Raw genomic sequence first — 13907 nt, 5'->3', positions numbered from 1 at the left:
GACTAGATAGGCTGTATGGTCTTTTTCTAGCATCATATTTCTAGGGGTATGCATTGATAAAACTGTCAGCTTGTTTTAGTTCATCATTTCATTTTTTAAGTGACTTCTCTGGTGATCTAGCAGCCATTCAATATACCCGGATATTCAGCAGCCTGCTAGATAGCCAGCTAAGTCCTACTTATCCAGCTATTGAGCACTGAACGCGCTTTGAATATGCCACCCAGTATTTTTAAACATCTGTGCTTGATCTAAACTCTTAATCTTTGCAATTGCTCATTTCAGTTTTTTCCTTATCATGTTCCTCATTTTATCAGTCACCTTTTTGAAAGTTAAATGCTGTCACAGTGGATTTCTTTAGTGCTCTTCCTCCAGTTATTAAGTCAAATTTGATGATGTTGTGATCACTATTGCCAATTATTACTGTGCTGCTGATTTTGTTAGCTTCCCTAATTTCTTTTAGCATGTCATTGTCTGTTTGTTCATTCTGGCCAGGTGGATGGCAATACACCCCCACTGCTATTTTATTCCCCTTTTCACCTGGAATTTCTACCCATAAAGATTTAATATTGCATTTTGTTTCCTGCAGAATTTTTATCCTGTTTGATTCAATGCCCTCTTTCATATATAGTGCCACCTCTCCACCAATTTGATCTATCCTATTATTTCAATATAATTTGTACCCTGGTATCACAGCATCCCATGGTTATCCTCCTTCCACCAGGTCTCTGACATGCCAAAAAGCAAACCAGGCAACTTTGGATAAATTTAACTTTGCTATATAACTTGACTGTCTTTGGGCTGAACATCTGAACAAAGCTAACCTGACAAAGATTAATAGTTAACATTGTCTGCAAAGGTCTAGCTGAATATCATCCTCTTTATGATCTCTATCTATTTTTGAATTATTGCTCATTCATTTCATTTGCTAACACTTATTTATTCTTTCTTGTTTCAGATGATAAAAAGCAAGCTGATATTGTTTTCTTGGTGGATGGGTCAATAAACTTGGGAAAAGATAACTTTGAAGAAGTCCTCAAGTTTGTATATGGCATAGTTGATGCAGTTTATTCTGAAGGTGACTCCATCCAGGTAGGACTGGCCCAGTACAACTCTGATGTCACTGACGAATTCTTCCTAAAAGACTACAGCAATAGAGAGCGCATCTTGGATGAGGTCTCCAAAGTTGGGTATAAAGGAGGTAGATCTGCAAACACAGGAGCTGCCATCAAGCATCTTGACGAAAAACACTTTATAAAGGAAGCTGGTAGCAGGATTGACCAGGGGGTGCCTCAGATTGCATTCATTATAACTGGTGGGAAATCTGCTGACAATGTAGAAGGAGCAGTTCAGTCACTGGGAGGGAAGGGCGTCAATTTATTTGCAATTGGACTGAAAGACATTGTTTTGGAGGAGGTGACCAAGCTTGCTAGCAACAGCGCTACTGCTCTTCGAGTACCCAATGTACAAGAGCTCTCAGAGTTGAATGAACAGATTCTGACCACCTTGGAAGCTGTTATGCATAAGAAACTGTGCCCTGGGATACCGGAAGTTTCCAAAGGTATGTAGCATGTACACATACTTGGATTAAGTGACTGCAAGACTATCCCACAAAAGATTCACTATGTTGCTAAAAACTTTATTTTATGAATGCAAAGACCATCTAGGATGTAGTGCGGTGTGCCACTGTGCAGCAAACTTAGGTTTCAGTCTCCTGTCTGATTGGACTGAACATCACAGAGGCAACATATATGATCCTAGGGAGGGCATGAAGTTGGTCGCTACTACTGCAGCACGCCAGCTGACTGAAAAATTGGCACTGAGGATCTCAAATGGGTCAACCCTTTAGTCTTCCTAGCAGTGAGGGTATTTGACTCCAGGGCCAGATTTAGATTTTAGGCACCCATAGGCAGAATTGGAGAGTGGGGGGGGGGGGGGGGGGGAGTGGAAGGGTAAAAGACCATGGAAATCAGTGGGTGAAGCCCCTCTACCACTACCCCTCTCCAGACTCCCAGAATGCCATAGCAGAACCACTTTGAAGTGGATGACTGACTGGAACTGGCACAGTTGCACTTATCTTTGGCTTGGGCATTTGATGCCTTCAAAATTTGGCACCCTAGGCAATTGCCTGTGTTGCCTATGCCTAAATCTGGGCCTGCTTGAATCATTTCAGCATATAATCTAATGTGCGGGGAGATTAGAGAAGTGAAATCCTTCTAAATAGCAAGCTAAGCAGATCTGAAACCCTATTGTTCATTACGAACATACTGTGGGGAATAATCAAAGATTACCCATGTAAAATCGCATCTTGATTATTACTTTCATATATTTTACAAGCAGGTGTAAAAGTGTGTGTGCATGCCACACTGTATTCTGCATGTACCAGCTAATTTTCAGAGTGGACCTATGCCTATGGCTGCTAGGGATGTGCATTTGTTTAAAAAGAATGGGCATCCCAAAACAAACTGGGTCCAATTTGTTTCTTTCAGGGGTCCACAAAGGAAATAGAGAGGGACCCCCAACTTAAACAAATCCTATTCTTTTCATTTGTTTTGAAATGAATGATTTCTATGAACTATTAAAGTCAATGGCCTCACAGAAATCAGTGTGAGAGCAACAGGTGTAGTTAGGAATTGATGCAAAGTATAGAACAGCCAGCTAGCAGACATGGGTGAGGCTGACATGTTGTCAAGGAGACAAGAGAGATGACGTATTGCAGTGAAGCATTTTTTCAATCCAACCTGTCGCTTTGTACCAGGACCAGTGACTCTGATCTTGAAGACTGAGCATGTCTGAGATTGTCTGCATTCCTTCTGTCTGTGAAGGACACAGTTTGAATTCTCTCTGAGTTCCTAGTTAACTTTTCCCAAACAAATTTTTGGCTGCTGCCCATTTTAGATTGCTACTGTACCAGTCAATAAAGTCAGCCAGGCACTGCTGCATAAGCTCTATGTCAGGTTGTTACAGTTTTTTCTCTCCCTTTGTGGAGGGTGAAGATAGAGTATGGAGAGTTGCTTACAGAGCTGCTACTGATTTTCTCTCTGCCTGGGCAGTGGGCAGTGTGGGCAATGGGCACTAGTTGAACATTAAGGGCCGGATTTTCAAAGGGTTATACGCGCTGGGCCTATTTTCAAAAGGCCCGGCAACGCACGTAAAGTCCCAGCAACGCGTGTAAGTCCCGGGGCTTTACTAAAGGAGCAGAGCCAGAGGCTCCCTCCAGATTTACGCACGTAACCCTTTTAAAATCCGGCCCATAGCCTCTCCAACTCTCCTTTCTCAGCCTCATCCTTTCTCTGGCACTGCTGTTTCTCTGTCCTACAATCCTGCTTCCACACTATTCTTCTCTCAACTTCCTTCTTCTCTCCTTTTTCTCTTCATTGGCCATCTTGTTTGTGTAGTTTGAACAGTATCTTCTAACTTTATTCTCTTCTTTCCCCCCCCTTCCTATTAATATTCTACATGTTGCTCCTCTTCTGTTTCTCTTCCCTTGCTTTCTTCCCACCCCATAGTTTCTGAAGTGCAAATTAAATCTGATTTCTGGATTAATTAATACTAAATTAATACTCATTTTTAAGTAAAATCTTAATTCCCTTATCTTCTCTTGGCAGATATTTTAAAAATTATGGGGCGGATTTTCAGAGCCCTGCTCGCGTAAATCCGCCCAAAACCGGGCGGATTTACGCGAGCAGGGCCCTGCGCGCCGGGAAGCCTATTTTACATAGGCCTCCCAGCGCGCGCAGAGCCCCGGGACTCGCGTAAGTCCCGGGGTTCTCGGAGGGGGGCGTGTCGGGGGGCGGGCCCGGTCGTCGCGGCGTTCCGGGGGCGTGTCGGCAGCGTTTTGGGGGCGGGTACGGGGGCGTGGCTACGGCCCGGGGGCGTGGCCGCGCCCTCCGTACCCGCCCCCAGGTCGCGGCCCGGCGCGCAGCAGGCCCGCTGGCGCGCGGGGATTTACGTCTCCCTCCGGGAGGCGTAAATCCCCCGACAAAGGTAAGGGGGGGGTGTAGACAGGGCCGGGTGGGTGGGTTAGGTAGGGGAAGGGAGGGTAAGGGGAGGGGAGGGCAAAGGAAAGTTCCCTCCGAGGCCGCTCCGATTTCGGAGCGGCCTTGGAGGGAACGGGGGGAGGCAGCGCGGCTCGGCGCGCGCAGGCTATACAAAATCGATAGCCTTGCGCGCGCCGATCCAGGATTTTAGTGGATACGTGCGGCTCCGCGCGTATCTACTAAAATCCAGCGTACTTTTGCTTGAGTCTGATGCGCAAGCAAAAGTAGGCTGATCGCGCTTCTTTTAAAATCTACCCCTATATGCTTAGTACTTTACTACATACTAGACTGAGTATGTATCCACATACATACTGTGGATGCTTAGTGAATCGTGATCTGGAATTAATCCAGATTGGATCATTTCCTGTTTACTCTGAAAACTTGCTGAAATGACCTTTTCTAGTCATTCCCACAAAACTTCAGCCTCTCTCCAGCTTTCAGCATATTCAGACTGTCTTCATCTGTCATTTATACAACTCTCATCAGGGAAAATAATATTGAGCAAGGCCCAGAGTGCTAGAGGTGTCTTGTCAATCTTTTATCTCTGGGTGAGGGGTACTTCACCTTCACTGTGGATGCTATAGATGCCAAGAAAAGAAATACTGAAGACTATTGTATTAGTGTCCCAAAAAAAAAAAGTCTTCACTGAAGAAATTCTGATAGGTAAATGGCACAACAACTTAATCCTCAGCACCATTGTGATTTTTTAATTACAGTCTTTTCCCTCAATCTCTGCCTGGGTTTCTAATACCAGGGCCAGGGAAATATCTACCCTCCAGGACTTGGCTAAGATGGGCAGGATATTCTTTAGAAAGGCAGGAAAATCCTTTCCAAATTCGTAAAAATGCAAAAACTCAGTCTCTGCACAGAGAATCCAGACCCTCTCTCTCCCCAGGGGTGAAGACTCCATTTCAGTGTCCTCAAAGGTGTCCAATATTTCTTACGCACAGTTAGGTAATTTGTCTTCACTTCTTTCTTTCTCAGTCCTTTCACGGATCCCATGATGGGAAGGATCCTCTTTGTAAAAGGCAGCTCCCACTGTTCCAGATCAGGAAGGAAGCGGTAACAAAACAATCCCTCCTGGATCTTACAATCAAAATCCCTTTTACCCATGACTGAAGTCAACATCGGAGTTGCTTCCTGCAACAGATCACTACCATACCTCCTTCCTCATGGAGAGTGTAGAAAGGCAGGTCTTCCCTACCCAGGGCCCTGCAGACTTAGGGTTCCTTATTCCTTGAGTCCAGGTGATACCCAGGGGTCTCACAAGGCTCCTAACATGAAAAATGTAAAATCCTGAAAATCAACCCAGAGGGAGACTCAACCAGCTAGTGAGCGGACTGGAAAAACCACCTCTCGACCCTGGTTGGGATCCACAGGCACGTGTTGCCTGGAATCCTCCAAGTGGGCCTGAAAACCAATGCAAAACAACGCTCCTTACTACCGCCTAGCTCTCAGAAACCTAAAGGCACTGCCCCCAGTCTTTTAGTAGAGAGATGCTTATAAAACCTTAAAGAAGGGATGGTCATTCCAGCACCCTGAAAGAGAGGGGCTGCTTTGAATGGATCCTCCCCTCATTATTTCACTCTAACTGCATGTGGCAGATACCCCCAGTCTGGCCACTGGAGGCCTCTAGTTTCCATGTACAGAACACACTATAGAAAGAGCCATTCCATTCCCCTGAGTCACTCCCAGGCATTTTGGAACACCAGGGGATCAGTTTGAGGAAGCTTTTGAACAGTAAGGATATTTAAGTTTCACACTCTGGTGAGGGCTCCCAGCTTCACCCAAATGGAGTTTGTTAGAAGTGACACCTTATAGTCATTGCTTGCCAGAGGGTCTTTCTCTTACTAATTTACAGAGAAATAGATTTTTACACCAGATATCCTTTTGGAGTAGAAGGGCTGTCACCAGGGGACCAAAGATCTGTGAGCCTACTTTAAGATAAATAGTCTGACTGATTTCCTAAAGTCTTTGGTCATTTTCAGGTACTTTAAGAGGCACCTGTGAACATCTAGGGACCTTAAATCTCTGTGTTTCCCTATGCATTCCACCTTCCTAAATACAGGAAGAGAGATGAACTGATTGAGATGAAATTCCGATTCCACCTTGGGTAGAAAGGTGGGTACCAGCCTGATCGTCACTTTTTCCTTTGAAAAGGAAAAGTATGGATCCCTGCAGGACAGCGCTTGCAACTCTGAGATCCTTCTTGCTGAACACAGGGCCACTAACATCGCTGTCTTTAATGTTAAGTCTTTTAAGGAAACCTCCCTGATGGGCTCAAAAGGCACTCTGACTAGTGTCTTCAGTACCAAGTTCAGGTCCCATGGCGGTACTATGACCTTACGAGAAGGCCTCACCTGCTTTGCTCCCCTGTGAAAGCGTACCACATCTGTGTTAGCAGCCACAGATATTTCTCTGCATGGCCCTCTGAAACACTTGCACCCTCAGTGTGTTAACTGCTAGCCCTTTGTCCAGCTCTTCCTGTAGAAACTGCAGGATTGAAACAATCCCCTGCTTTCATTGGTGCCAACCCTGTCCAAATGTGACTATATGTGAAGGAAGTGAATTTCCTTCTGGCCTTTAGTAGGGTTGTGATTATTTGGGCTGAGTACCCTCTTCTGTTAAATCTTCTCCTATCAATAGCCAGTCCATAAGAGATAATTTTTATGAATTTGCCATTACTATTGGCCCTTGCTTGAGGAGTGCTGCTATCCCTTTGAATGAGATCAACTTTGTCTTCTTCAATCATATCATATCTGCGTACCAGGGATGTCTTGGCAGTCTGGTGCTATTAGGACCAACCAAGGACATCTTGTAGCATAATATAGGCTCATGAGAATATACTTATTACCTCGAGTTGTTCTCTAGTGGTCACATGAGGTCCATGGCCACCCTTTCAAAAGGGGTTTTAATTATGGACATAGGAATGAGAGGTGCCACCCAAACACCGGCAGGTTTGGTGAGTTGGCAAGTAGGGCAGGACTGGCAATACCACTGGATCTGTTATATATCCCCAGCCAATAAAATCGGGTCAATATTTTATCTCGGCTTTATTTCTCACCAAGGTAGCCCCCCTAGGAGATGGCTATGCATTAGCTGCATGACTTTCAGGCGAAAGGACTTGGGAGCTAGACGTTGTTCTATTAGCTCCCCTTCCACACTCCCCTTATGACTCAATATAGAAAGTCTCCAATTCACTATGAAATATTGAGGCTCAGACATGTCGCTGGAGCTCCTGGAACCCCTTTACCTACTTTCCTCTGTAGGTACTCCATAGGCCACTTAAAGGACTCGTCCTCCCTCATCTCAGCACGTTTGAATCCCTCTGATTTACCCTCCCTTTCCCAGTTAAAGGGATTGGACATAAGCTTTGAGCTGGGGTGTGGTTTTTCCTCTGACTCAGAGGTAGGGATGTGTAGCAGGGACGGATTCGTCCCATTCGGTATTTCTATTCGTCGGGACCCAAATCCGTTGCATCTGTTCTCGGGGGACCCCGATCCGTTCATTAGTTACATATGTATTCGTTTCCCCAAAAAAACCCCATCCCAACCCTTTAAATTTAATTAACTACAACCCCTCACCCTCCTGACCCCTCCAAGACTTGCCAAAAGTCCCTGGTGGTCCAGCGGGGGTCCTGGAGCCATATTATCATATTATCATAATTGATTTGGACCCGTTTCACCAGCTCATATCGAATGAGGGTCTTTACGCTTCCCGAATCTACCAGGACCTGTGTTGGGATGCCATCTACTGTGACTGAAATTACAAAAGTGCCAGTCTCTTGCCTGGGAATGTCCGCAAAATGAAAATAATGCGGAGCCAAAACATTAATGTCTATAGTTTCTTCTTCACAGTGGGGACAATCCTGGGCGAAATGGTCGCATTCTCCATTTGCGAAACATGGGAGTCTCTCCAAATTAGGCTGTAAGGTTACAACTCACATTTGGGCCTGGTTCAAAGCAGGTGTAAAAGTTTTGGTATTAATGAGTCCATGATAAAAAAAACATTTGTGGACCCGATAAGGCTTCATTTGCATATTATGAACCCTCATTTATATTTGGGTATGGCTATTTTTTAAAAACAAATTTTATTTATTGTAATTTTCCAAATATCAAGTTAAGCAAAACTTAACATAAGAAAAAATACATATGAACACATTAAGAATAAGCAAATATGATAAAGAAATACTCTTATATTACATATTGCATATCAAGTCCCCAAAAGGGGTGAGGGTAAGTATAAAGGAAAAAAATTCAAAGGAAAATAAAAACTAAATAAGAAAAAGATATGGTGAACTAATAATAACTAACATCGCCCACAAACCTCTTCAGCTAACCAGATCTATTCTCCAAAAAACTTCTCCAACTGAACTGGATCATAAAAAACAAAGTGAGCCCTTTGATATTTAAGGAAATTTGAGGGGAAAAAACCACACCCAAAGATACAACCCTATTCTGCAAAGCCAAAAACATTTTCCTCTTATCTCGAGTGACCTTACAAAGATCTGGGTAAACCCTAATCCTTTTCCCAAGAAAGAGAACATCTTTATTCTTAAAGAAAAGGTGAGATGGGGAGATATGATAAAGACATTCAAATATCTCAAAGGTTTCCATGCACAGGAAGTGAGTCTTTTTCAATGAAAAGGAGGCTCTGGAATGAGGGGTCATGAGATGAGGTTGAAAGGGAGTAGACTCAGCCATCTATCTTACTGTGCACGGGATAGCCTTTTTGCATATCACACTATTTTTAGTATGCACAAAAAGCCCTTACAGTGCATCTTAAGTTCCTATTTTTAGAAATCAGCGATTTTATTTTTACAAGAGTCTAGATACATCAGCTTTTGTGAGAACGAACTAGAGTTCCCATTTAGACTCTTATGGTATATTTCAGGTTTAGGGAAGGTAATTTATAACTGTGTGCATTCAGATAAAGGGCTTGATTTTCAAAAGCATTTACATGCTTAAAATTGTATTTTACACATATCAATGACACTTTACCAGTGTAAGTGGGCTTTTGAAAATTGCTACGATAGTATGTTATGTTTACATGCATAATTCCTTTGAAAGTTCACTTGTAAGCCTGCTTATGTTTTACATACATAATTTACCTTGAATTTTCAAAATTATCTTATATGCATATGTTCACTTTGAAAATTTGCATATAATTTACATAGTATGCACACAGAATAACTTGCACAAAGTTACATCTGCATATAAGTTCCAATTTCATCCTCACAATACCTTTCCCCAATCCACAAAAAAGTACATGCAAAACCAGATTACATGCATGCTTTTTTGCAACTGAGCACTGACTATAACAGTCATTTACATGCATAAAACCACAAGTGCATAAAGTACACAAGTGACTTTGAAAATCAGACCTAAATGTACACGAATAAATAAATCTGTTGACCAGGAAATTCAGATTAAGTAAATTCCTTATTTTCAGCCGTGTTCCTGAGGCATAGAGAGCCATTTTAACCTGAAAATAGAATGCAATGCTACAGTAATAAACCACTAAAAATGGATAAACATGATAAGGTGGACAGTTTCACTTCTGTTACTGTCTACCCACTTATGTCTCAGCTGTACTTTTTTTTTTATCCATCTTTGCCACCTATTTGTATTATGTGCCTCTACAGTAAACTACTAACTTGTCATTTCAGATTGCAACCTGGATGTGATTGTTGGATTCGATGTGTCAGATATCAGTGCTGGCCAAAACATGTTTGCAGTTCAGAGAGGAATGGAATTAAAAGTAAAGAACATCCTGGAGAGAATTTCCCAGATGGAGAAAATCAGCTGCACCTCTGCCAAGGCTCCATTGGTGCGAGTGGCAGTCATAGGACAGAGTACCACTGGACCAATGGAAGCATTTGATTTTGCAGAGTTTCGAGATGAGCTCTTTGATAAGTTTCAAAGGTTGGCCACTCGTGGACCATATGTTCTTACTGCCAAAACTCTACAGACATATGCAAATAAATTTGCTACAGCATCTGATAAAAACAGTGTGAAGGTAAGATATCAAATAATATACTGTATTATATTGTATAGTTTTAAAGGTAAAAGGGATCATGCTTAGAATCATGGACTATTGACTGGGAGTCTGATGTCACCACTTTTAGTCCTCACTTTGCCAATCTGATTGTAATATTGGTTGAGTTGCTACATTTTGTGGATGGCAAGAAATAAGGAATCCAGTGATGAAGTGGTTTTTGGCACTCCAGCCATTCAACTATAAGATGTGACACAGAGCCAGAAAAGAGAATGCCAAGGACAACTTTCTGTCCAGAGAGGTGTCCCTGGTACAGGCAGGCACTCAACCCAGAAAGGCTGAGCTGTGGGACAGGATGTATGAAGGAGTATATAGAAAAGAGCCCAGAACACCCTAAGGGACCAGATCTTGGTGTCTATTCCAGTCCACCTTAAGGTTCAATCCATAAGGGAATAATTTCCCTAGGAAGAGGAATAAACAAGCAGACCCAAGAGAATAGGAAAAAGCAAACAGAACTGTTTATGTTTGAATACTTTACTATGACTGCTGAGATAAGCTGGCTGTACCTGTAGCTAAAGACAGATCCCACAGTATCACAATCTGTTTTTACTTCATTATGTAATTTTAAATAATTATTTTCCTGACATAAATCTATGGAATTATTCCAAATAGCTGTAGCCATATAGCTCAAAGTAGATTGTCTAGTTCAGGGGTGCTCAACTCTGGTCTTTGAATATCTGCATACAATGGAGGCAGTGCATGCAAATCTATCTCAACCATATTCATTGTGGATATCCTGAGAATATGGCCTGTTTGTGGCTCTCAAGGACCAGAGTTGGCCATCTCTGGTCTAGTTGTTTGGAGTCTCATTCTAGACAGTGGAGGAATTGTTAAAAGTTCAAGCTAAGAAGAACACAGGAATTGTCCTAGTTTATAAGGCAACAATGCATCTGCAAGATAAGACAGGCAAGCTCTATAAAGTGACTTAAAAGCAATTGAAAAAATCTTGAATTAGAAAAGGTACAGAGAAGGGCGACCAAGATGGCAAAGGGAATGGAATGATTCCCCTATGAGGAAAGGCTAAGGAGGTTAGAGATCTTCAGCTTGGAGCAAAGACTGCTGATGGGAGATATGACAGAGGTTTATAAAATAATAAGTGGGATGGAACAAGTAAATGTGAAACAGTTGTTTAGTCTTTCAACAAGTACAAAAACTAGGGGAATGCAATGAAGTTACTAAGCGATACATTTAAGGCAAATTGAAGAAAATTTTTTTTTTACTCAACTCATAATTAAACTCTGGAATTGATTGCCAGACAATGTAGTAAAAGCTGGGCTTAAAAATAGCTTGGACAAGTTTCTAGAAGAAAAGTCCATAGACCATTCTAAAGGGGGGCTTGGGGAAATCCACTGCTTATCCCTGAGATAAGCAGCATGAAATATATTGACCTTTTGGGATCCTGCCAAGTATTTGTGACCTGGATTGGCCACTGTTGTAAACAGAATCCTGGGCTTGATCTGACCCAGTATGGCAAATCGAATGCTCTCATTCTAAACGCAGTTGGTAGCCCATGTAGTTAAACTAGGAGAGGCATTATGTGCTCACATTTCTTTGCTCCCAATAGAAGCCTAGCCACTGTATTCTGAAGGAACTGTATCCATTTCAAAGTGGTAAAAGTGAAACACTGATAAAAAGAATTACAATAATTTAGATGACTAACCACCATAGTGTGAACAATCAGCTCCGACTCTTTCCTACCAAAAAATAACACAGTTGTTGAAAATATTGTAAACAGAAAAAAAAGTTGTATGTGACAGCACATTGACTTGATTGCTTGTAGACCTGACCATCCTGCTTAAAACATATAATAGTTATTGTCTCCTTCAGATGAATTTGAATTCCTGATAACTTTGGAAAAATGTGTAAGGGCTGATTCAATCTATTAGCCCAGAGAGCCTCAGATATTGCAGCATTCAGTTTCAGTTTGTGATCCTCAAACTACGTAGAAGAAACAGAAGAAACACATGAATTCAAGTTTGAAAAGCCATCAGGATATTGGCATTGATAAAAAAAAAAAACTAGTAGCTGTATATTGCTACCATCTGTGCCTTTATTGTGCTGCCTCTGGGCACCACGTCAAAACCTGTATGCAGAAGCCAGGAAAACTTCATAGTGTAGGACTGGCTGGGGAGGAAGCCCTAAATCCCTCTGGAACCATTTCTCCCTCTCAGATGGTCCTGCCTATCTATCTTCAAACTAATACCAAAGCTATTCTCACCGAAGCCTTTCTTGACTTGGGTGCGGTGGAGAACTTCATTGAAAAAAGTGTGGTAAGCCATCACGCCATTCTCCTAGATCTTCTGCACAGACCGCTCACGATTTCTGTTATGGTTTTGAGGTGTTTGGTGGATTCTTAGGTGCTGCAGTGATGGCCACTCCCACGGGGAGGAGCCCCATGGGGAACTGCAGTACCAGGCTAGAATCAGATGCACAAACACAGAGAGAGTTTTTATTGTACATCTAGTTCAGTTCACCAGAGGTGGCAGTAGTGAGCAGATTTCCTGTAGCAGCAGTCTGGGGTCCTCGGCTGAGGAGAACCGTCCAACAATGGTGGTATAGGGAGCTCCGATGCAGATTTTCAATGAGGAGCTGTAGGTGACACAGACTGGTAGATGTTAGTTTACTCACACTCTTTTAGCTGTAATGGTGAAGTTCCCAGCAGGTAGCAGGCACCAAAGTAGACAACTCAGGCCCTCGAGGAGCCAGTACCTGGATACTGGATAGGCACCTGGAAAGAAGCATAGGGCCCCTGAGGAGTGGGTACCCAAGTTAGTAAAACCCCGGAGGGTAGAGAGAGCTTCCAGCAGCAGCGAGAAGCAGCAGAGCAGCTTAGACCGGATGAATCAATCCTTGCTAACTTAAGGTCAGTCAGAACATGGGCAGCCTAAATACTCGGATGTTGTGACGCCACTCGAGGGGGATGCCCTCGAGGTTCGCACCAACTTTGGAATATAGATGTGGGTAGCATGTGCGTGCGCACCCTAGAAGGTCCTCAGGTGAATCATGGCGGAATGCCTTCCCATAGCTGTTCTGGGGACGCCGGGGAGTGCGGCAAGCAGACGCAGTGGTCGCCATTTTCCCGAGGCTGGTGGAAAAAGCGAATATTGAGGTGAGGCATGTTGGATGAAGCCATCTGAGTCCGACGAACACAACAGTACCCCCCTTCAAAGGACCTTCTCCAGACCCCCTACCTGTTCTTGGTTTCTGAGGATACGATCGATGATACTGATTCAGCATCTCTTTGTCCATGATATTAGCCATAGGTTCCCATGAGTTATTTTCTGGTCCATAGCCCTCCCATGACAGGAGGTATTCTCAAACTCTGCCTCTCTTCCTTACATCAAGTATTGCATCAACTTTGTACTAAATGTCCTCTTCTGCGTCAACAGGAGAGTGATCTGGTGTCTTGGTGCTGAATTTGTTGAGAATGAGTGGTTTTAATAGAGAGACGTGAAACGCGTTATGGATCTTCATTGCTGGGGGAAGTATGAGACTGTAAGAGAGGTTGCCCAGTCATCAGAGGATGGGAAATGGTCCAACATAGCGTGGAGTGAAGCAAGCTGATGGTAGCTTAAGTCTAAGATGTTTTGTAGACAGACAGTCTTTATCACCAGGCTTGAAGTCAGGAGCCTTGCAGTGATGAGCATCATAGCCCCTTTTAGCTCAGATTCCAGTTTTAATGAGCATCTCCTTGGTCTTCTTCTAAAGCTGTTGAATCTCATCGGCAGTAGCTTGAGCTGCCGGGGACAACACTGTTAGCGGAAGTGGCAAAGGTGATGAAGGTAGTCGTCCATATACCACTTTGAATGGTGT

General features: G+C 43.1%; 1 protein-coding gene across 5 annotated transcripts in view; it reads left to right on the top strand.

Annotated features, from left to right (window-relative positions):
• Positions 1-13907, top strand: part of COL6A3 (collagen type VI alpha 3 chain) — a 385613-nt gene that overhangs the window by 156522 nt on the left and 215184 nt on the right. For all 5 annotated transcript variants that reach the window (XM_029606488.1, XM_029606487.1, XM_029606489.1 and 2 more), the window contains 2 exons: positions 956-1558; positions 9706-10055. In XM_029606488.1, coding sequence (XP_029462348.1) covers positions 956-1558; positions 9706-10055 — 953 coding nt within the window. The remainder of the gene's footprint in view (positions 1-955; positions 1559-9705; positions 10056-13907) is intronic.

Source organism: Rhinatrema bivittatum, chromosome 6, assembly GCF_901001135.1.
Source record: "Rhinatrema bivittatum chromosome 6, aRhiBiv1.1, whole genome shotgun sequence".
NCBI lineage: Eukaryota > Metazoa > Chordata > Amphibia > Gymnophiona > Rhinatrematidae > Rhinatrema > Rhinatrema bivittatum.
The sequence above is the reverse complement of the archived record's forward strand: the minus strand, read 5'-3'. Positions and strand labels throughout refer to the sequence as shown.